Source organism: Lithobates pipiens, unplaced genomic scaffold, assembly GCF_037356315.1.
Source record: "Lithobates pipiens isolate NorthernLeopardFrog02 unplaced genomic scaffold, aLitPip1_a1.2 Scaffold_19, whole genome shotgun sequence".
Lineage (NCBI taxonomy): Eukaryota > Metazoa > Chordata > Amphibia > Anura > Ranidae > Lithobates > Lithobates pipiens.
In genome coordinates this window covers 489,777,966-489,801,771 of record NW_027507764.1, presented here as the reverse complement: position 1 = coordinate 489,801,771, position 23,806 = coordinate 489,777,966, and the positions used below count along the sequence as shown (strand labels likewise).

General features: G+C 39.8%; 1 protein-coding gene across 3 annotated transcripts in view; it reads left to right on the top strand.

Annotated features, from left to right (window-relative positions):
* Positions 1 to 23,806, top strand: part of MMP16 (matrix metallopeptidase 16) — a 322,591-nt gene that overhangs the window by 250,222 nt on the left and 48,563 nt on the right. For all 3 annotated transcript variants that reach the window (XM_077492987.1, XM_077492988.1, XM_077492989.1), the window contains 2 exons: positions 992 to 1,153; positions 6,399 to 6,619. In XM_077492987.1, the coding sequence (XP_077349113.1) occupies positions 992 to 1,153; positions 6,399 to 6,619 (383 nt within the window). The remainder of the gene's footprint in view (positions 1 to 991; positions 1,154 to 6,398; positions 6,620 to 23,806) is intronic.

Genomic DNA, 23,806 nt, shown 5'->3' with positions numbered 1-23,806 from the left:
ATAGACACACACATGTACACATGCACATAGGCACACACACTCACATATGTACACAGACACACACATGCACACACATATGTACACAGACACACATGTACACATGCACATAGGCGCACACACATATGTACACAGAAACCCATGTACACCCCCCCCCCCCCACCCTCGTTCCTCTTCAGTTGTACATTAGTCCTTACTTGGAAGGTGCTGTTTCTGGTCCCACTAGGAGTGCACATCCTGGAATTGACCAGAGGTGGCAGCAAAGAGCCCGATGTCAGTGACACAGCAGCAGCTGCTGACTCTCACACATTCTGAAAGCCAGAGCAGCCACGGAGCTTTCATACACCTCTCCCTGCCTTCTCTCATCCCTGCCAGACAGCCGGGCCCTTCTAGACTCTGGGGCCCCTTACAAGAGTGTGGGCTGTACCCCCCTGATGGCGGCCCTGTGGTAGTGTCCGAATGTGAGATCAGGAAAATCTAAGTTTGGGTTCATATGCCGAAAAAACAGACTTTCTGCTTTTGATGACAGTACGGACATATTAGCATATAACTGAAGAGTTGGAATTCTTTAAAATCACATGACACGGGGCTAAAACTAGATGGTAATATTAGACGTTTTATTGATGTGCTTATAAGGTTATATTGTGTATTGTCAGCCATTTATGCCAAGTTAACGATGGTGATTGGAGTAAAAAAACACACACAACAGCACCTGTCATAAATGAAAGAGTGTTCACTTTGACATGACTGCTTTGCGTTAGATTATCCCAATAAAGTAAACAATTAGTGACAATAATGTGAAATGATCTTTAACACCTGCTAGCCTTTTATGCAAATACAAGAGAACTTGTTTCCCCCGCCCCCCCCCCCCCCCCCCCCAACTGTACCGAGCCTTCCCTTAAACTAATTAAGTAGATTTGAATGGTTCATGAGTATGTAATTACATTATTGATTAAATTCTTTGACAAAAGTTTTCATTTATTTTTTTCCTCAGGAAATGACCTATTTCTGGTTGCTGTACATGAATTGGGTCACGCGTTGGGATTGGAGCACTCCAACGATCCAACCGCTATCATGGCACCGTTTTATCAGTACATGGAGACAGACAATTTCAAGCTACCTACAGATGACTTACAGGGAATTCAGAAAATATATGGTATGTAATAAAATATGTATGTAATAAATAAACCTTTTAGCTTCCATCACTGTCTGATTTGTGCTAGTCTTATCCACTGCTAAGCATAACATATGTGGTGTGTGGTTTCTTGAAGGTTAGACTGGGCCAGACATGAGTTAATACTGTATGTACTCTAGCCCTAGTAAATGCCAGGGTCTATTATTTCACCTTGTTGGAACACAGGTTTTGATATAATCAATCTACTAGATACACTTTCATTATGCAGAGTCCTACATCTGTATTAGCGATATGACTATATACTGTAAATGTTCCATTTTGTTATGATTGGGAACAATTTCCAATGTAACATATATACAGCCCAAATTTTGTTTTTCACTGAAGGGTCAAAGGGGAGATTTGCTTCAACTGATGAAGTTTGGATTGTGAAGCTGCAAATTTGTGGTTTTTAAATTTCAAAGTTTGTACCTTTCCAAGTCCCCCCCTCTGGAAGCACTTTTATTCACATAGCACATAGTACCTGGTTTGGCACACTCCCCTAATCAAATAATCCCATATGATTCTAAATTAGGTGATAAAACTATTGTCTGGTGATTTTAAAATTACTTGGTTGCATCAAAATAAACGAATGTTGAATCTCTCCAGTATTACTTATGAGCTTAACCAGTTGGCGCAGAGCACATACAAATATGCGGCCTCTCAGGGGCCAGGCCATGTCGCAAGCAGCTGCATATTTGCATGCAATAGCACCAACAGTGCTCTTGCACGCTCATGACACTGATCGGCAGCTCGCAGAAAGTTTTTTTCCGATCATGTGACCGCCATGATAGCCAACGCCAAGGTGTTAAATTGTCTTTGTGGAAATTTAACGTCCAAAAAATTTTTTACCAACACCAGTGGGAAAATGCATGAAATGCTATGGTTAAACCTTGTAGTAGAAAGTAGTGGGGATCCACCATACTGAACTGCTTACTTATGTCTCAAACCAGCGTTATGGCCTTTGTGTGGCCTGTGGGCTTTTTTACATTGTAAGAACTGCTTCTTTTCCCATACAAGTTAATAGCAATGCAAAAGCAGTTTAAGTGACGGTTCATACTATTGTGATGGCAGACATTGTATGTAATTCGCAACACCACTGCTGTTCACATTACATGTGATGTCTGTGCGGTGCAATGTCAGCCATACAGATAGTATGGCTGATATCGCACCGCATTCGGTGCAAACACGCACAGTACCCTTTTTTCTGTTCGGACCAGAATCGGATCGCACGTGTGTTCACACATATGCGATCCGATTCATGTCCGAACTGTCAGTTCACAGTGCGATATGTGAGCTGAAATGGGGGCGTCATTAACATATAATAATGACACTCCCCAGCAGTTCGCATATGGCAGTGTGAACTGCCCCGTGTGTTGGGTGCGATGCGGGAACCCGCAGATGATTTGCAGGGTTCTCGCATCGCAATAGTGTGAACCGGGACTAAAGCAGTTTAAATCAGTTTGAAGCAGCTTGGAAGTCTTGTGCAGGTCAATAGGAGATTAACTGCAGGTCAAATAATTCTGAACAATCTAAGAAGCATTTCAAACTGAATTGCATGTGAAATCGTGCTGCTTTTTCCCATCAGCACAAGGCCTTTTTTTTTTTATGCCCTCCTTACATTTCTATTACATTTGTAATACTCTGGGCCTATGATACACTGGCAATTTAGGATTGCCTTAGACAGACTAAGTGCTCATGGTGCTCATGCACACTGCAGCTTAAACTAAAAATCAGCTTTTACAGGCATTTTAGCTTTTATTTCTGTGCCCAAAAGCTTGTGCTTTTTTGTGCCCTTTTGCACGTTTCTATTGAGCTTTTATGAGCTATGTGTTTTTTTCACAAGCCCTTCCCTCAGCTCATTTTTCCTTTTTTTTTCTTTGTACATTTTTGCACTTTTTGTAGTTTCATGCTTTTTTGAGCTTTTTCGCACTTTTTGAGCACTTAGGTGTCTTTCCTGCATGAAAACACCAGTTTGGTGGGGTTTTTTCTGGTTGTAAGAGCAGATGCCTCTAAACTCCTGAAAAAAGCCATAATGTGCATGGACACATTGGCTAACATGAAAGGGAGTTTCCATGCAGAAAATGGACACTTGTTAGTGTATCAACTGTCTAGGCCCTTGTACACACGGTCGGACATTCCGACAACCAAATCCATCGGATTTTGTCCGATGGATTTTGTCTGAAACTGGTGTTGCATACACACGGTCGGACAAAGTTGTCGGAAAATCCGATCGTTCAGAATGTGATGACGTTATTTCGTTACGACTTGACTACGTTCAGGCTAGTAGCCAATAGCTTTGGTCTAGGAATTTGATCTGAGCATTCGTGGCACTTTGTCCAATCAGAATTCTCTACAAACGATCGGACAAAGTCCGATTGGATCATGTTGTCGGAAAATTTTACAGCCCAGCTCTAAAACGTTGTTGGTCGGATATTCCGACAGAAACAGTCCGATGGAGCCCTCACACGGTTATTCGACAACACGGTCCGATCGGACATTTTCCGTCGGAACGTCTGACCGTGTGTACAAGGGCTAAGAGGATTTTTCTCATGTTGGAGAGATTTCCCCCAATTTCCTTATGTCTTTATGAAACCACAAGAGAATAGACACCACCCAATTGGACACAGATAGGAAAAAAGTAAGGGGTTTTAACACTACTCTATTCAAAACCGATAAAAGTTTTTTGGCTTTTTATATACATTATGGTAAACATTTTAAACCATCATCGTTTTAATATTCCCTGCGTGGGATTAGCACTCACTGACCTTACTTGTTGCTGACCTGTTTGAATTCCACAATTTTAGTAACCATTAGCCCTTTATTCCCTGGGAGATATTCTACATTTTTAAAAGCTTATTTTTTGTATGAATAAGCCATCAGACCCGTTAGTCTCAAAGTAATTTTCTCACTTTAAAATGCTGGTGAAATATGAACTGTTACAAAATAGCATTAGTGTACTAAGCAATGCATAGCCAACGTTCAAGAGACAAACTCGGTTTCTGTGCTAGAGAAGTGTTACTTGTCAATGTTTCACTGCCTTGAACGAAGTCACTGAGAGCCATTGATAAACTGTGTTGACTGTTGAAACTCCAATTTTTGGACTTGGTCCATCATCCGTGGGGAAATGGCTGGATATGCATTTTGTTTGGCAGTAAATGGGGACGCGTGGGAGATTAAAATGTGTTTTTGCTTAATAAAGGTATGATTATAATTTACTGAAAACACACCAACTTTTTGTAGCTTGTTCCAGTGTCATAACTTACGTTCCTTTTTTTATTCTGAGTTATATTAAACTCTGCATTCTTTCACGTTCATTTTTTGATGAGTAAACCAATTTCTTGGGAATCGTATGCATGAAAATCATTTTTAAATGTTTGGCATCTACACATTTGGAAAAATGGCTGCTGTCATCTTTATTGCTGACAGGTCACTTATTACTTTGCATAAACTTTTGATTCCAAGTTGAGAATGGTGCAGTAAGATTGCAATCTGTGATTGGGTTGTTGGCAAGCATAGAGCTGACCCATATATTTATAACAGGTGTAGGAATTTAAAGAGGAATTTGCTGCCAATATTCTAATTTCTTGAAATTAAATACAGATTATTATTAAAATTATTACTAATATTAGATTTTTAACTACAGATTTCAAATGTATCCTTATAGCACAGTATAGTTGGTTGTTTCATTACTTAGAAAATTATATAAATTCACAGAAATCAGCATTTCATCTTCTAATACTCATATAAGCCCGAGCAGCATAAAAATCCATATTAAAAGCCATAAAGCACTTTGCAAATGATGTGTATTTTATATATTTGCTCTGGATTTGTTTTTTCATCATTTATATTTAAATGATTTTGCCGTACCTTTTTTTTTTATTTGCTTATTTTTAAATAGGGCATCATTTACATACTTGATAAGTGAAATCAACTTAAATCGGTGGTAATTGCCAGTCTAACATAGTTATATCATATATCATTATGTCATATATTAAGTCCTGCCCACTGCCCACATGACTCTTTAAAAAAAGAAAAAGTACACTATATGGCCCACTTTTTTGGGAAGGGTTTGCATAACATAGTGTCTATTCATGCAGCCAAAAGTATTCGGTTTACGATAGTGTAGTCAGTGCACTCACTTCCTATGCTATTGACAAGTGTTACCAAGATGGTAAATCTCTCCAACTGTCAAAAAGAGAAATGTATGCAAAAATCTTTTTTTTTCAGTGTTGACAGAGGGCTTCATCCACTGTGTCCCTAGTTGGGAGATTTTTTCTTCCTCCTTGTCCCAGGAATGGGGGGAAAATCTTTTAATTTGGGACAGAGGTAACCTGAAAACCCAGTGCTGGAGGCAACCAAAAGGTGTGTAGACGCCCTTTGGTCACCACCAGCGCTGGCCTTGATATGCCGGAGTCAGCATGCTGAGGTTTGGTTGAGATTGAGGTTCAAAATCCAGCATGATGTTTAACATTGTCTGTCAGCCATATTGTAACCCTTTCCATTCTTGGATTTCCTTTGTCTTTAATTTTACAATACATCTTTTTATCACAAACCGTGTCATAGACATTTTTATGACTTTTCTGATGTATGCCTCAAGTGGTTTGTAGCCATTAGCCCCCAGCACTGGTTTAAGAGAAATCTTTTGTTGGTTGTTCTTTTGCACAACACCATGCCTGGTGCATTGGTTCCCCTCTATCTGCAGGGGGCTAACATTTGAAAGTGGAGTACATTTGTAAATGTGCAATGGTTACAAAATGGATCTATATACAAATAAAAGGTGACCAATACATTTCTAGGCTGTTGTCACTCCCTAAATTAAATATATATTCAAGGTGAGACCAGAAAAAAAAATTAAATATATAATATAATATAGCATATTCAAACACCGCAAAAGCTAATTTCCTGTTGCTGTTAAGCTAAGCATCGGAAACTGCTGATCAGCGCATAACCGTTTTGATGTTCTGACTAATACAGCAAAACTCATATATGTTCTATATTCTATGTAAAAATGTACAAAAAACCCCCCCCAAAAAACTAAAAAGCGTAGAACTACTGTCTATACAAAGTTATTAGTCTGTATGAAGGCCAAAAATCATACAGTTAAGACAGCAGTATTTTTTTTTTTTTTAATACTTTTACTGCTTTCTATCTGCTTAGAATATTTGTCATTAACCATAAACCAATAATATAGAATTCTGATTCAACTGTATTATCCATCCCTGCCTAGGTCCACCTGAAAAGATCCCAACACCAACAAAACCTCTTCCTACAGTGCCACCACACAGGCCTAACCCACCAGCAGATCCACGCAAGAATGATAGACAACCAAGACCTCCCAGGCCTCCTACTGGAGGAGACCGGCCATCTTATCCAGGAGTCAAGCCTAATATCTGCGATGGGAATTTTAATACCCTGGCTATCTTGCGGCGGGAGATGTTTGTATTTAAGGTAAGATTTTGATATGGAACACCGTGACTTCTTTTGGTAAATAATAAAAAAAAAATGAAAGTTCAGCCATGCCAGTCCTCTTCCTATCTCATCTAACAATCCCTATGCATAGAGGCTGTTGTAAACTTTATTTTTTTGCTCAATCCCTTATGTTCTGGCTGTCCAGCAATCCCTAGATAGCAGCTTTAAACTCCTAATAACCAATTTTATCTAATCTCACTTTCACTTCCTTTATCCTTCCTTTCCCCATGGACTGGAATTATTTTCTTACCAATAGTAAAAAAAACACATGTACTGTTAGATGGGGGAGTTCATCACTCCAAGGCAACCACCTCTCTTAGGATCAGCTGTCTCCACAATCAAATTGGGTGCCGGCTCTGTTTGCAACGGAGACATAGAAACAAAAATTGATACTGGATAGCAACACTCCAAATATTCACCTTTATTTTGTAAAACGTTAAAATCAAAGCATCATATGTAGATATAGATAAACTGTACATCTAATGCGTTTCACATCATATGGTGCTTAATCATAGCTAGAGTGCCACACATATACACATGTGTGTGTGTGTGTGTGTATGTATATATATATATATATATATATATATCTAAGCAATCTAGGCAAATGGTTAAAACATGTAGAATGGTAATTGTCAAATCAAAAGCACCTGTGAACATCAAACCTACAGGTAAAAAAAAACCTTAAAAAACCCTTAAGGGAATTCAACATATGGCAACGTGTAAAAAGGAGAAACACAAGCACGACTGGCAAAAACATACAATGCAATATTAAACATGTTTTTTATATACTGTTTATGCACTGACACCTGCAATGATAGGGAAATAACATTTACCTCTTACCAATGCATAAGTGTGAGTGCATGCTGCTCAAAGAGTCTCCTCTGTTTCATTATATTATATCATCACTCCTTTATTGTATTTTTATCTCTATTTCATTTTTATGTTTTTTTATTATATTCTCACATTTTTCCATCAATTTTTTCATATAATTCGCTCGCGCTCCCTATCCCATTGCTAAAACTAAACTGCATGTGACCAATCAGATTTGTTGTGCATATATATGTCTCCCAATATAGGTCCATTAAATCAAACCAAATGACATAAACATGTCTAAATAGTAAAAGGATCACTTTCGTGGAAGCAACGGGAGGAACATGTAAAAAACACACACATAACACACACGCATTAGTGTGTCCCCATGGAAAAACAGGACTACTGAGAAAATTTTACGGTGCAAAGTAAACGTTCCACAAGCCATAAATAGCATAAATATATATGGACTATAATTGACTATAGTAACTATGTCACATGTATTATAACTAATGTAGATGACTCTAAGTGTCCTTGTCTAGTAATGAAAACAATGAAAAGGGGGAGAAAAAAATAGGGAAAAAGAAAGGGAGGGACAAAAAGAAAAATTGAGAAACAAGAAAGAGGCGATGAGCAAAACAAAACTGGAATAGATGGAATAGTACAGCATTACGCGAACAACAATATTCCCCATCAAGGCACACTAAACATGTAACTGGCCCACAATAGGGCCAAATTCACCTTAAACACTAAACCACCCCCTACCTATATTGACATAAGCATAGGATATATGTAAAAATGCCTAGATGATAAAATATAATTAATCACTCTATAGCAATGCGAAATATCCCGTTCAAAGTTGAAGCCAATAGGCCTCCTGGTATTGAGATGGAATATCCAATACACTTCCCTCTTGCAGAGTAATCTAAACTTGACATCTGCCCTTTTTGATAGCACTATCTTCTCTACTCCCTGAATACATAGGCTACTAACATCTTTACCATGACACAAATTCCAATGCCTCGCTATGTTACTAGAGTGATCCTTAGATATGTCATACAAGTGATCATACAGCCGATCCCTCAGCCTATGGTTCGTATGACCTTCATATTGAACGGAACACTGTTCACAAGTGATTGCATACACTAAAAACAAAACTTTGTGTTACAGTTAATGAATGTGGATACCTTGAAATCCTTGTTTGAAGAAGTAGAATGGATCATATCCTCCCATTGTATATGGGGGCAACACGGGCAGCCATTGACACCACAACGATACGATCCCTTAAACTGTAACCAATGTGATCGGTGGGGTCTACTCGTGTAGAGGCTAGGGGACAATGTCCCACCAATAGACACTGATCTAATACCTTTAGACAGAACCTGAGCATATATGGGATCATTATATAGGACTGGCAGATAGTTCCCAATAGTATTTTAAATTTTATTAAACTCTGAGCTATAGGGAGTAGAAAAAAACAGAGATCAACAAGCTTGCCATATCTAGATAAATGTCTGCCTATATTCTTACTCCTGACAGTGCTATCCTGGTGGAGATTACCTCTCTCAACATAGCTGGCAATATTAAAAGCCCTGTCGAGAACAGCCTCAGCATAACCTCTATCCATGAACCATAATTTCATTAGATGCTTCCATCTGAAAATCCGATTAGTTACTGCACATGTCTCAGCCTTAAAAGCTGGCCAACTGAGATACCTCTAATGGTGTGCTTGGGGTGACCAAAGTCTGCTCTCTACAGGGAATTACCATCTGATGGTTTCCTATAGAGTTTGGAGGAGATTCTCCTTCACCTATCAAAGTGACATCTAGAAATTCAACCTGTCTGTGATTAATAGTACCTGTAAATGTTAAGTTAAGGCTATTATCATTGAGGTACAGGAGTCACTCGCTAATGTCCCCCACATCCTTGGTACACACAAAGAGCAAATTGTCTATGTAGCTATGGAAAATTTTAACCTTTGAACCACCTATCTATCTATCTATCTATCTATCTATCTATCTATCTATCTATCTATCTATCTATCTCTCTCCATGCATTTTTGTTTGTATCTAGCGTATGTGGAATGACGTTGAACTGCAGTAGAACGTTACTCTCTTGCTTTTCATGGATGATAGTTGATATAAAAATCTTTAGTTATTGTATTGTAAATTTATAAAAAGTTTTTTTTACATAACATGGTTTAAACTACTTTAAAATGTCAGCTATCACTGATCCGGACTGAATATTTCACCAGTTCTGTGGAGGATGTATGGCGTTTCTCCTGGAAAATCAAGCAAATTAAACAAAGTATATTTTTCCCTCTTGTAGAGAAATTAAATGTCTTTCCTTAAAGGGTAAATAGTCTTGTGAGTATTTTTCTGGAGAAATCGTTTTAAAATTTGATGTTCTCAGCAATGAGCTCCTTCCCTTTTGGCATATTTTGCAAGAGTCTAACTGAGTTTCCAGATTCGTGAGGCACATCCCCTAAGGAAGTAAATTAAAGCTAGCAAACATTCACAGCACTGCAATGAAAATGCATAAAATATGTTACATAGAACAGTATGGAACATCAACTTACACTTGCAAGAGCCCTAGTAAAAGAAAAAATTACCATGAATTGAAAACAGAGCAATAATAATAAAGGTACACCCAAGCCAACCATAAATATTTCACATTTTCGACTGAGAATACAGTTCACCTTGTGAATTATTCTAATCTTCATTCTGCGGTTCATCCCATTCAGATGTATGCTCAGTTTGCTAAATTTGATGAAAGCTGATATCCTTCTTTTCCTAATGACTAGTGTAGAAATCACTGATTCAGCGCCTTAGGATTATCTTGATTGTCTAAACTTGAGTTTAAATTCCCAGTTTTTTTTATTTATCATTATTAATGAATCTGTGAAAATGCAGCCCATAGTGTTTAGTAGTTCAGGGATCCTGTGTGCAGGAATGTAATTGGCTGGCTTCTCAAGTGAAAACAGTCAGTGATTCACAGCCTCCACCTCCTGGTCCAGTCCTGTCAATTGGTGCTTAAAAAAGAAAATTGCACTGATCCTTTCCCTAGGCTCACTGCAACGCTCCAGGGTGTTTCTTATTAGCAGACACAGCTGTGCTTTAAGCTTTCTCCAGACTTTGTAATCCCGGATTGGGACTTGAAGTTTGAAAGCCCCAAAGAGTCTTGGGTGGGATGGAACCTTAAATTCTGTGTCCGGATTTTGCTGTACGCCTGCTGCCTGTGTGAGTGCACAGGTGTGCAGGGCTGTTATTATGAAGGTCTGAGAGTAGCCCAGGGTATTTTCAGTTGGAGTTGCTGCCATTTGGAGACAGATATAAACAAATAAGTACAGCGCATATATATAGCAGTCATTATTGGCAGTCATTATTGGATGATAATTAGTGTCAAACTCCACATTCAGCGTATAAAGATATGACAATTGATTCTTAGTAGGTGATCCTAGGTAATAGTCAGTAAGTCCACCCTACACTGACTCCCAGTCTTCACCACATGAGGTACACTTCCCCGAAGGGGTTAAACTCACCAGAACATTCAAAGAACACCGCTTTAAATGATATCCTTTAACCAAATTCCAATCATCAGAACAAGAGGCTATTGTATTATGTACTCCAAATGGGATCATAAAATACAAGAAAACACTCACATAGCATAATCCCCTTTTATTAAAAAGATTCCTCAAATACAAAGCACCCTCCTTCAATATACGTACAATATAAACAGTCAATAGAACATAGTAAAAGGATTGAGTGTAATCACTGTTCTGCTGTCCCCCCATTCGCTGCAGTCTACACAGCGTTCGTAAACATTTCCTGGTCAGGATCAGCAGCTGGTGGAATGCACTTGTAACTTCTGGTTAAGCTGTGGTAGTCACGTCCTTACGCATTTCGTCATACCCGACTTCAACAGAGGGTGCCCTCTTTACAAACATTCACCTCTGTGCCTATTAGCAAATTCCTGTGCTCCCTCCACAGGTTGTGCCCTCACCTTATCTCCTATAAAATTGTGCCTTTGTAAATGGTTATTCCTCTCAATCTCTCCTCTTAGTAATTTTCCTTCCTTGTCGATGCTGCTTGTGAACTCCAGTCATAGCAATAACATGTAACATGTAAAGCACTCAGACCTTGCAATAGTGCTTTATCCTTTTTTATTTTTTTTATAGGGCAGTAGGGGCCTGCCCTATATTATAGCGGTATGTACTGGGTACAGAGCACGCAGACAGCACGCACTATCTCCTAACACTACTGACTGCAAGCTCTATTATTAACCACTTGACCACTGGGCACTTAAACACCCTTAATAACCAGACCAATTTTCAGCTTTCGGTGCCCTCACATTTTGAATGACAATTACTCAGTCATGCAACACTGGACCTATAGGAAATGTTTGTCCTTTTTTCACACAAATAGAGCTTTCTTTTGGTGGTATTTAATCACCTCTCAGTTTTTAATTTTTTGTGCTATAAAAGAAAAAAGACCGAAAATTCTGCGAAAAAATTAATTTTTCTTCGTTTCTGTTATAAAATTTAGCAGATTAGTCATTTTTTCTTCATAAATTTTGGCCAAAATTCATACTACTACATATCTTTGGTAAAAATAAGTACAAATTGGTGGATATTATTTGGTCTTTGTGAAAGTTATAGAGTCCACAAGCTATGGTGCCAATATCTGAAAATTGATCACACCTGAAGTACTGACGGCCTATTTCCTTTTTTTTTTTTCTCCACAAAATTGTCATATTATCAGGTTATTTCACACACACAGCATATGCATACCACAAATTACACCCCAAAACACATTCTGCTATTACTCCCGAGTACGGCGATACCACATGTGTGAGACTTTTACACAGCGTGGCCACATACAGAGGCCCAACATGCAGGGAGCGCCATCAGGCGTTCTGGAGCACCCAGGCCAATTCTGACATTTCTCTCCTACATGTAAAAATCATCATTTATTTGCTAGAAAATTACAGAGAACCCCAAAACATTATATATATATTTTTTTTTAGCAAAGACCCTGGAGAATACAATGGTGGTCGTTGCAAATTTTTATCTCACACGGTATTTGCACAGCAATTTTTCAAACGCGTTTTTTTTGGGGAAAAAACTGTTTTGTGCTTAAAAAACAAACAAAAAAAACAGTAAAGTTAGCCCAATGTTTGCATAAAGTGAAAGATGAAGTTATGCTGAGTAAATAGATATCAAACATGTCACTCTTCAAAATTGCACATGCCCGTGGAATGGCGCCAAACGTCGCTACTTAAAAAATCCCCATAGGCGACGCTTTAAATTTTTTTTTACTGGTTACATGTTTTGAGTTGCAGAGGAGGTCTAGGACTAGAATTATTGCTCTCGCTCTAACATTCTCGGCGATACCTCACATGTGTGGCACATGCGAGCACATGGGGACATGGGCGCTTTAATTTTTATTTTATTTTTTTATTGTTCATTTTACTTTATTTTAGTTTGACATTTTTTTCCCCAAAAATATATTTTTGATCACTTTTATTCCTATTACAAGAAATGTAAACATCCCTTGTAATAGGAATATGGGGTGACAGGTCCTCTTTACAGTGAAATCTGGGGGGTCAATATGACCCCACATCTCACCTCTAGGCTGGGAAGCCTGAAATAAAAAATAAAAAAAAGATTCTGGCTTTGATCGTACTGGCGAGTTGGTAGAAGCACCGGAGGGCGGTGAGGGGTGGGGGGCGTCTATAGCTGGGTATTTCAGGGTATCACCGAGTATGTCTGGGTATCTCCGAGTATGGCTGGGTATGGCAATTTATGGCAGGGTATTACAGAGTATTGGCGGGGTATTGGCGGGGTACTACAGAGTAATAGCAGGGTACTGCAGAGTATTGAGGGTACTACAGAGTAATGGCAGGGTACTGCAGAGTATTGGGGGTACTGCAGAGTAATGGCGGGTACTGCAGATTAATGGCGGGTACTGCAGAGTATTGGGGGGTACTGCAGAGTATTGGGGGGTACTGCAGAGTAATGGGGGTTACTGCAGAGTAATGGGGGGTACTGCAGAGTAATGGCAGGGTACTGCAGAGTAATGGGGGGTACTGCAGAGTAATGGCAGGGTACTGCAGAGTAATGGCAGGGTACTGCACTGCAGAGTAATGGCGGGGTACTGCAGAGTAATGGCGGGGTACTGCAGAGTAATGGCAGCGTACTGCAGAGTATGCACTGGTATTGCAGAGTATTGGCAGGGAATTGAGGGGTTAAATTCGGTGAGCAGCGATGTGGGCACTGCAGATGCAGCCCACATCGCTGCTGACACCGATCTCTTTCCCCTCCGCTGTACCGATCGGTACAGAGAGGGGAGGGAGGAACCGGCGTCATAACATGGCCGTTTACCGTGATCCGTGATGCGCCGGGTCCTGTGGACCCGGCGGTCACGGATGCTCTCGAGTGCGCGCCCCAGGGGGCGCGCAAGAGCAGAATTCTGGGAGGCCGTTAATTAACGGCCTCTCAGAGTTAAACAACCGCCCTGAAGCCGTTAATCGGCAATGGGCAGTTGTTAAGTGGTTAAAGCTAGATCACTAGCTATATAGGTGAGGTGAATATAGTGGTGTATACTGCAGTCAGGGCACAGACAACAACCACTACACAGCAGCAAGATAGGAAATCAGCCAAAAACGATTGGTGTGTAACTGTGTTGAAGGTACACAGAACACCCACTGCTTCAAATGCTAACTAACACACTACACGAGGCCGCCTCAAAGGCGGCCTTATATAGTGTGGGGCGTGCACTACACAGCCTGAGCTATGATTGGCCACAGGCAGGATGCCTGTGGCCAATCATGGCTCTCCTCGCTGCCGGCGCTGCGATTGGCCAAGCATGCGGGGTCACAGTGCATGCTTGGCCAATCATGGGGCAGCAATGCACTGCGCCACCGCAGTGCATTGTGGTCCACGCGCGCGTCACTCGCATTCTGACGCGAACGGCCCAAACGTTCGGAATTCGCCGAACAGCCAATGTTCGAGTCGAACGTACGTTCGACTCGAACACGAAGCTCATCCCTAATGGTTAGTGTTTGGCTGAAGCCATTTATTATCAATTAACTGTGTTTACTCTTTTTAAATCATAGAGACAACAGAAACTACCCAAATTGCCCTGATCAAAAGTTTACACACCCTGGTGATTTTGGCCTGATAACATGCACACAAGTTGACACAGAGGGGTATGAATGGCTATTAAAGGTAACCATCCTCCCTTGTGATCTGTTTGCTTGTATATTGTGTGTGTGTGTATAAATGGTCAATGCGTTTCTGGCCCCTAACAGACCCTTGCATCTTTTCATCCATGGGGAAAGCAAAAGAATTGTCAAAGGTTCTGGGGGAAAAGGTAGTTGAACTGTATAAAACAGGAAAGGGGTATAAAAAGATATCCAATTGAGAATGCCAATCAGCAGTGTTCAAACGCTAATCAAGAAATGGAAAATGAGGGGTTCTGTTGAAACCAAAGGTAGACCAACTAAAATTTCAGCCATAACTACCAGGAAAATTGTTTCGGGATGCAAAGAAAAACCCACAAATAACTTCAGGTGAAATACAGGATGCTCTGAAAACATGTGGTGAGGCTGTCTCAAGATGCACAATAAGGAGGCACTTGAAGAAAGATGGGCTGCATGATCGAGTCACCAGAAGAAAGCCATTAGTATGCAAATGCTACAAAGTATCCCACTTACAAAACAGCACAGAGACAAGCCACAAACCTTCTGGCACAAATTCATTTGGAGTTATGAAACCAAAATTTAGCTTTTTGGGAACAACCATAAACGCTTCATTTAGAGAGGAGTCAACAAGGCCTATGATGAAAGGTACACCATTCCTAGTCAACAAGGCCTATGCAGGTGAATCGGTTATGTTTTGGATATGTGTGAGCTACAAAGGCACAGGAAATGTGGTCAAATTTGATGGCAAGATGAATTCAGTATGTTATCAAAAAATAGTGGAGGAACATTTGCATTCATCAGCCAGGACGCTGTGCATGGGACGTTCTTGGACATTCCAACATGACAATCATCCAAAACACAAGGCCAAGTCGACCTTTCATTGGCTACAGTAGAATAAAGTGAAGGTTCTGTAGTGGCCATCTCAGTCTCCTGACCTCAATATCATTGAGCCACTCTGGGGAGATCTCAAATGTGCAGTTCATGCAAGACAGCCCAAATATTGCCAGAAAATGAAGGCTTTTTGCCAAGAGGAATGGGCAGCTTTACCATCTGAGAAGATAAAAAGCCTCATCCACAAAAAACACAAAATACTTCAAGCTGTCATTAATGTTAAAAGGGCAATACACAGTATTAAGAACTGGTGTAAACTTTTGATCAGGGTAATTTGGGTAATTTTCTGTTGTCATTATAATTTAAAAAGAGTAAACACGGTTGATAATTAATGGCTTCAGCCAAACACTAACCATGAGTGAAAAAAGTTTTTGTGTTATCATTCATATTCTCTGAAAAATGGACAAGAAATCATAAATTCTGCCAAAAACTGTGTGTATGTATGTATGTATGTGTGTGTGTGTATATATATATATATATATATATATATATATATATATATATATATATATATATATATAGGTAAGCGCTGCGCTTATTTGTTTATATTGTTTTTTTCACATAATTTAAGGAAGTACGGGCAGCTACGCTTAATTTGTTTAGCAGCTCACAAGATTTTTAAAAAAAATGTTTTGCCTGTTCTGCTAGAGACTGCATCCCTTTTGAGGGGGACTGGGAAAATCAGGAAGCTACGCATCTCTGGGAGGCTGAGAAAACTGAAGTGGCTAGCTGGTCCAGGGGGCTGAAGGGAATCTTGAAGTCTCCAGAAGGAGCAAGCTGCAGGGACTGGAAGAGCCTCTCAGGGGGCTAGGAGTGGGCCCATGCAGAAAGGCGCTGAGATAAAAATGGCTGAGGGACCCTGAGGAACCTCTGGGCAGGGAGACCATTGCTAACTGCATCAGAGCTGCTGAAAGAGTCAGGTGGCTCACTATTTTTTCCACTTGTTTTGTGAAGTTGAAACCCCTGTGTGGGCAACTTTGAATGGAACTTTAATTTTATTTAATAAAAGGGGGCTGCCATGCCCTTAAAATACAATTCAAACCAGCATTTACTTCACTAAAACAAACACAGCTACCATTGTACTAACCAACCCCAAATCACAAGGGTTACTGGGCTTTTTGCAAAAACAGAAAATATAGTTGCCAATAAAGGGTTTAGGCTTATCCTATTTCATTTCTCTCCTTTTGAAACAGATGAAAAACCATCCATCAACCTGCAAGAGAATGCAGTCAATGTTTTAATATACCCTATAATATTTCATAACAGGACCGAATTTTAAACAATCTTAATTTATTGCTGCATGCAGGCTTGGCAATTTTTTCCCTGCTATGTGGATAAAACACACTGCAATTTACAAATCAATATTCAATTACTTATGCCTGCAATATTTTAGATTAATTAAGAATATTGATGCCTTGCTCTGGGTCTCTGCATTAAAATTTCACTACTGAATTTGCAGTGTAGTAAAGCTTCCGTTAGAATGCCATTTCATTTTGATAGTGTCTTTTTATACTTCTAGATACCAAATGTGTCCCATTTTATAAATAATAAAATTAAGGCATATTTAAATGTGCACTTGTGGTTTAAAATGAGCTGCTGCAATGTATATATTAAACCCATGTCTGTTTTATGTGTAGCTGTCATTTGTTTCAGTTAAGCAAATTAGCCATATTAAAGGAGCCATTTTATTTTTGTAACTTTTTTTGCATAATAATAATTTAGAGTCTCTTTATTAAAGTGTATCTAAACCCATAAAAATGTATTATTATTGCTGACTATTAGATGAGGTGACTCCATTAATTTTTTCTTTCTTTTCTTTTTTCGTTTTTACCTGGTGATTCAGCCATTAACAAAATTCCCACCCTGGGAACAACACTTACTCTACTGTATTTATGGAGCCATATCCTTGTTATCTGAGGACAGGAAGTGTGTTAGGAATACAGAACATTTTTCCCACTCCTTTTCTTGATATCATAAAGGGGAGGTGGTTTATTGTCCACTACTAAAAAGTAAAAAAGTGATAATACTTTAGGTTGTGTACTACATTTATATTATAGTTTTACTGTTTCAGTATTGTGTGGACACAAAGATAAAAAAAATGCTGGCTTCTTGAAATTAGGGGACTTTGGCAGGTAGATCATGTTTCTACTTTACTAAACTGAAAGCTCAACATTAGGTTTTAGGGCCACCCCAAATGCTCTACCCCAAGACCTTAATTCCAGGGGAGTTGCATCAGTTATGTGATGTGAAGGGTCTATTCCTGTTCTCCGGGATTACACAGTCCTCAATATGGAGGGAAATATTTTATAGCTGTGACATGATGCATTTCTAGGGGGTGGGTTTACATGAAGTGGGTTGAATGTATAAAAAGGAAGAGTCACAACACAATGCAGGGAGCATGGCACAATCTCTGGGGGACAATGCCAGTGAGGCAGTGAGTACTGCAGCGATAGCTGTATTTTCTTTTACTTGTTTGTGTGTTTGTGAAGGCAAAATTCAAAGTTGAACTAAAGGCAAAACTTTTATTTTTTTAATATTTGGATGGGAGTGTCATAACCCATGTAAGGTTTATTTATGTCATATGTTTCCTATTCAAGAGATTTCCCTTCACTTTCTTTCCTTTTAACCAAAGCAGGAAGTGAGGGAATCCCTGGTTGTCACAACTAATGTCACCATTGAATGATTTATCCCCCTATACCTCTTCAAGGGAATGACACAAAATTTTGAATTTTCTTTTACGTGTAGGCTTTTGGCTTTTGGCGATAACTATAAATAGAACAAATAGAGAGGGTAGATCTCCCTCACAGGGGCGCAGACAACAACAAAACCATGACAGGTGGTCTAATCACTCTTTACTCCAATCCAAAACTAAAAAAATTGCCTTTTAATTATAATTTAATTTCCAAAGCTGATGTTGGGCTTTAAGGAGACAACCACCTTGACCCATTAATTTTGGCTTTGCAAAGGAATTCCCCTGACCCACTAATACCTTGCTTGTGCTGCCATACCCCTCCTTCACTTTCAGCCCTCAAAAGGACTATCTGGTGTCAGGCGCTAGTGGGAGCGAAAGATCACTTCAGAAATGCAGTAGTACTCAGGCCTAGCGTTTGACTGCTAGATCCGAGCACTGTCACATGGCAGGTGGTCACACGCTGTCCCATACCCTGAGGCACCAGGTATTGTTGCCAACTGAGGAGCAGTGAGAAGAGCTGGGAAAGTGAGTTTAAGTTGATTGGGTGGCTACCACACAAAGACCCTAGTACTTGGCCCTGAAAGGGCGAGGTTATAGTGTATCTTCAAGAATGACTATGATTGTGAACAATTAGGGAACATATTCTGTTTAGAACCTTGTCTACCATTTTTATAAATTTTGCACACGTTAAAATGCATATTTTAGGGCTAAGCTAGTTAAACCCCCAAACATATTTTCCGATAGCAAAAAATTACTTTAAGAATAAAATGGTGGTAGCTGGAAATTTTGATGTTGCATGATGTTGGCATACATGTTTATCAAAACACTGAATTTTAGTAAAAAAAGTGTATTTTTATTGTTTTGTGGTGTTTTTATACACATTTTTTATTTGGCTAACAGCACACTGCACCAGTAAAGTTGATGTTAATGCACAGAAACAATGCATTTTTTTTTCTTTTCTTGCTAAATATAAAAGATGTTGCTATGAGTAAATAGATGCCCAACATGTCAAGCCAAAAAAATGTGCACACTCTTGAAATAAACTTTGCTACCCAAAATTGTCCATAGGCATTACATATTTTTTTACAGTTAAGTTTATTGCTATCACATAGGAGGCCTAAAGCCCCCATGTGATAGCATTTGGCTGTGACAGATTCTCTTTATTGAGGCATCGGGGTCTATTAGTCTCTCCTGATTTTCACTGAAGCAAATAGAACTGGGAGAGGGTTTAAACTCTCGGTATATCAATCCTTAAATGTTGTAGTCTAGTAGGTTGAATAACCTGTTGCCTTCTTATGGGAGCTCTTATGTCCCAGGCCTCTTGCACATGAAAGCCCTAAAAAGCCTTGTTTGTAGGCATTCAGGCGTTTTTGTTTTTTTTTATTAAGAAGAGGATAAGTATGAGTGACAAGCATACAACAAGGTATATGCAATTACACAGTAAAGCAATAACAATTTCCATATTGGCACGGGAAAAGCATACCAACTGGTGAACAAGTGTATGACTAGAACGGCATTCTGTAAAAAGAACAAATATATCATATACATCAAAATTTGCACAACTTGTGCCACCATCCAGAATTGCAGCTGGATATACAGTACATTGAGCTTTCTTTTCTGATCTTAATGCAGCCCATTGATGCATAAACGTGCGCTGCATATATAAAAATCTGTGTTGCTGGTCAGTGTTTTTATGTTGATACATATAAAAACGTGCATATATATGCATACGCCATACTCATACGATAGAAGAATTTTGACGTGTGTACTCGTACGTTCCAGTGCATGTAACAGGATGAGGGACACCACACACTGCTAGCTCAACAGGTAAACGGGGGGTCCTCCTGGGCCCCTGGTTCTGTAAGTGTACGCTTCAATGCGAGTATACAGCCCATCCTCTGGGGTGTTTATGCCAGGAATATCTGATGTTCATACATCAGTACCATGTTCAAGTACCCTTAGGAACTCAATCTATAGTTCCTGGCTCTTTTCCTGCAAGTTTTTAACACCCCCCAAACAAAGAATGAAAAATAAAACTTCCTTTTTGGATTGAGTGAACCTTCAGTACCATGGACAGTGACACGCTTTCAGTTAGAACAGCAAGAAAACATAAATTCAGTAAATATGAAAATAGCTCATTGTTTTTGTACTTAAAAGTGGGTTATGCCTATATATTGGTTTGGTAAACCCCATTTGTCGGAAAACCTAATAAGTTTGATTTTCAGCCTGCTTTAACTCAAAGACTTGGTGGTGTCATTACTGCTCATGATATCCTTAACCATTTCAGGCTGTGTGATCTGAGCCAAAAGTGGCCATGAATCTTATATATACGCCTATGGAAAATCGAATTCTTCATTCCTTAGACACAGCTCTACCTTACCCATTTGATGGCGTTTAAGGCTATGTCAACCATATCACCAGCGTTTTAACTTGGTAATATATTTTCAGAAGTCATTTTTTATATTAAGTTGGCAGCTTTCAGTAAAATACCTGGTGATCTTGTCATGTTTAGGCACTCTTGTTATGGACTGATAACACTCTGTCATTTTATGCTCCTGCATTGTCACCCCGACGCACAGGATTCTGAAGGGGATACGAGTAGCTGTTTCAACACTCATATAGAGTATAAAGTGCCTTGAAAAATCCCTTAAAAATTTTACACATTTTGTCATGTTACCAAACAAAAACGTAAATGTATCTTATTGCCATTTTATGTGATAGATTAACACAAAGTGGCACAAAATTGTAAAGTGGAAGGAAAATTATTAAACGGTTTTTCAATTTTTTTTCAAATATGTGAAAAGTGTGGCGTGCATTTGTATTCATCCCCCCTGAGTCAATACTTTGTGGAACAACCTTTCCCTGCAATTACAGATGTAATGCCCCGTACACACGACCAGACTTTTCAACATCAAAAGTCTGACGGAATGATTCCGGCAGACTATTCGAACGTGTGTGGGCTGCAGCGGACTTTTGATTTGCAAAAGTCTGACAGACTTTAGAAATGGAACATGTTTCAAATTTTTCCGACAGAACTCTGCCGGACCCAGAAATCCGCTCGTGTGTGTGCTAGTCTGACGGACTAAAACCGACGCTAGGGCAGCTATTGGCTACTGGCTATGAACTTCCTTATTCTAGTCCAGTCATACGTCATCACGTTCGAATCCGTCGGACTTTGGTGTGATTGTGTGTGGCCAAGTCCGTTCATTCGGAAAGTCCGTCAGAACTCTGTCAGAACTCCGTCAGAACTCCGTCGAAAGTCTGCGGGACTTAAGTCCTGTCGTGTGTACGCAGCATAAGTCTTTTTGGGTATGTCTCTACCAGCTTTGGACATTTAAAGTGAAACTTTTGCCCATTTCTCTTTGCAAAATAGCTCAAGCTCTGTTAGACTGGAGGGAGAGCGTCTGTGAACAGCAATTTTCTAGCCTTGCCACAGATTCTCAATTGGATTTAGGTTCTGCACTGAGCTGCTGAGCACTTGACTGGGCCGTTCTAACACATGAATATGCTTTGATCGAAATCATTCCATTGTAGCTCTAGCTGTATGTTTAGGGCCGTTGTCTGGCTGGAAGGTGAACCTCCGCCACAGGCTCGAGTCTTTTTGCAGACTCTCACAGGTTTTCTACATTGCCCTGTATTTGGCTCCATCCATCTTCCCATCAACTCTGACACATGGCTTCTCGCAAACTGCAACTTCTTATGGCTTTCTTTCAACAATGGCTTTCTTCTTGCCACTCTTCCATAAAGGCCAGATTTGTGGAGTGTGTAACTAATAGTTGTCCTGTGGACAGATTCTCCCACCTGAGCTGTGGATCTCTGCAGCTCCTCCAGAGTTACCATGGGGCTTTTGGCTGCTTCTCTGATTAATGCTCTCCTTGCCCGGCCTGTCCGTTTAGGTGGACGGCCATGTCTTGGTAGGTTTGCAGTTGTGCCATACTCTTTTCATTTTCAGATGATGGATTGAACAGTGCTCAAAGCTTGGAATATTTTTTTTATAACATAACTCTGCTTTAAACTTTATCCCTGACCTATCTGGTGTGTTCCTTGGCCTTCCTGATGCTGTTTGTTCACTAAGGCTGGCCATACATTTTCCTTTATATTTACCAAAACAATATAAGGTAAAACCTAAACACAACAATTTGTATGCAATCAGGTAAGCCCTTGCACTACATAGTTGAAGGTAAATCTAAAGGAAATTGAACAAGAAAATTGTATAATGTTTGGCCAGCTTTAGGATCTCTAACAAACCTCTGCGGGCTTCACATAACAGCTGTATTTATACTGAGATTAACTAACATACAGATGGACTTTTTTTTTACAAATTAGGTGACTTCTGAAGGCAATTGGTTCCACTAGATTTTAGTTAGGGTTATCAAAGTAAAGGGGTCTGAATACAAATGCACGCCACACTTTTCAGATATTTATTTGTAAAAAAAAAAAATTGAAAACCATTTATAATTTTCTTTCCACGTCACAATTATGTGCCACTTTGTGTTGGTCTATCACATAAAATCCCAATAAAATCCATTAACTTTTTTGGTTGTAACATAACAAAATGTGGAAAATTTCAAGTGGTATGAATACTTTTTCAAGTCCCTGTACATTGATGGTACATTGATGGTCCACTGTCTGGAAACTTACATGCCATCCAGCTATCAGTTGGCTACATATACAAGCAGCATAGATATCCTCTTAGAGCCTAAGCCCTTGTACACACGGTCGGACATTCTGACGGAAAATGTCCCGATCGGACCACGTTGTCGGATAATCCGACTGTGTGTGGGCTCCATCGGACTGTTTCCGTTGGAATATCCGACGGACAAAGTTTTAGAGCTGGGCTATAAAACTTTCCGACAACATGATCCGATCGGACTTTGTCTGATCATGTGTAGAGAATCCCGATCGGACAAAGTGCCACGCATGCTCAGATCAAATTCCTAGACCAAAGCTATTGGCTACTAGCCTGAACGTAGTCAAGGCGTAACGGAATAACGTCATCACGTTACGTACGATCGGATTTTCCGACAACTTAGTCCGACCGTGTGTATGCAACACAAGTTTCGGACAAAATCCGACGGAGGAGGTGGACACACTTGTTGAATGCATATGACAGACCTCCCAGATCTTTTAATCACCACTGTATTGGAAGAGTATAGCAGTATGGGAAGAGGAAGACTAATCCTCCTCTTCTGGTGTCCTCCACCGGTGCTCCTGTCTTCTCCTCTTCAGCAAGTCCCCACATGGGAAGCAACTTCCTATGGGGGCACTCGTATAGGCTTGATCCTGAGCCGCATTGCCTGTGTCTGTCCATAGATGGTGCTTCTTGGCCCCACCCCCTGCTCCCTCCTCACAGGATTTGATTGACAACAGCAAGAGCCAATTGCTGCTACTGCTGCCTCTCGGTCCTGTGAGAGGGGAGAGAGCTGCAGCTTTCATGTTCACCACAGGATCGAAATCGGGCTCAGGTAATAGAATAACAGAAGGTGTTTTTTATTTATTTTTTAACCTTAATGTAGAGAATGTATTAAGGTAAAATATCTTTTATCTTTGAAACTGGCAAGAAATTACAT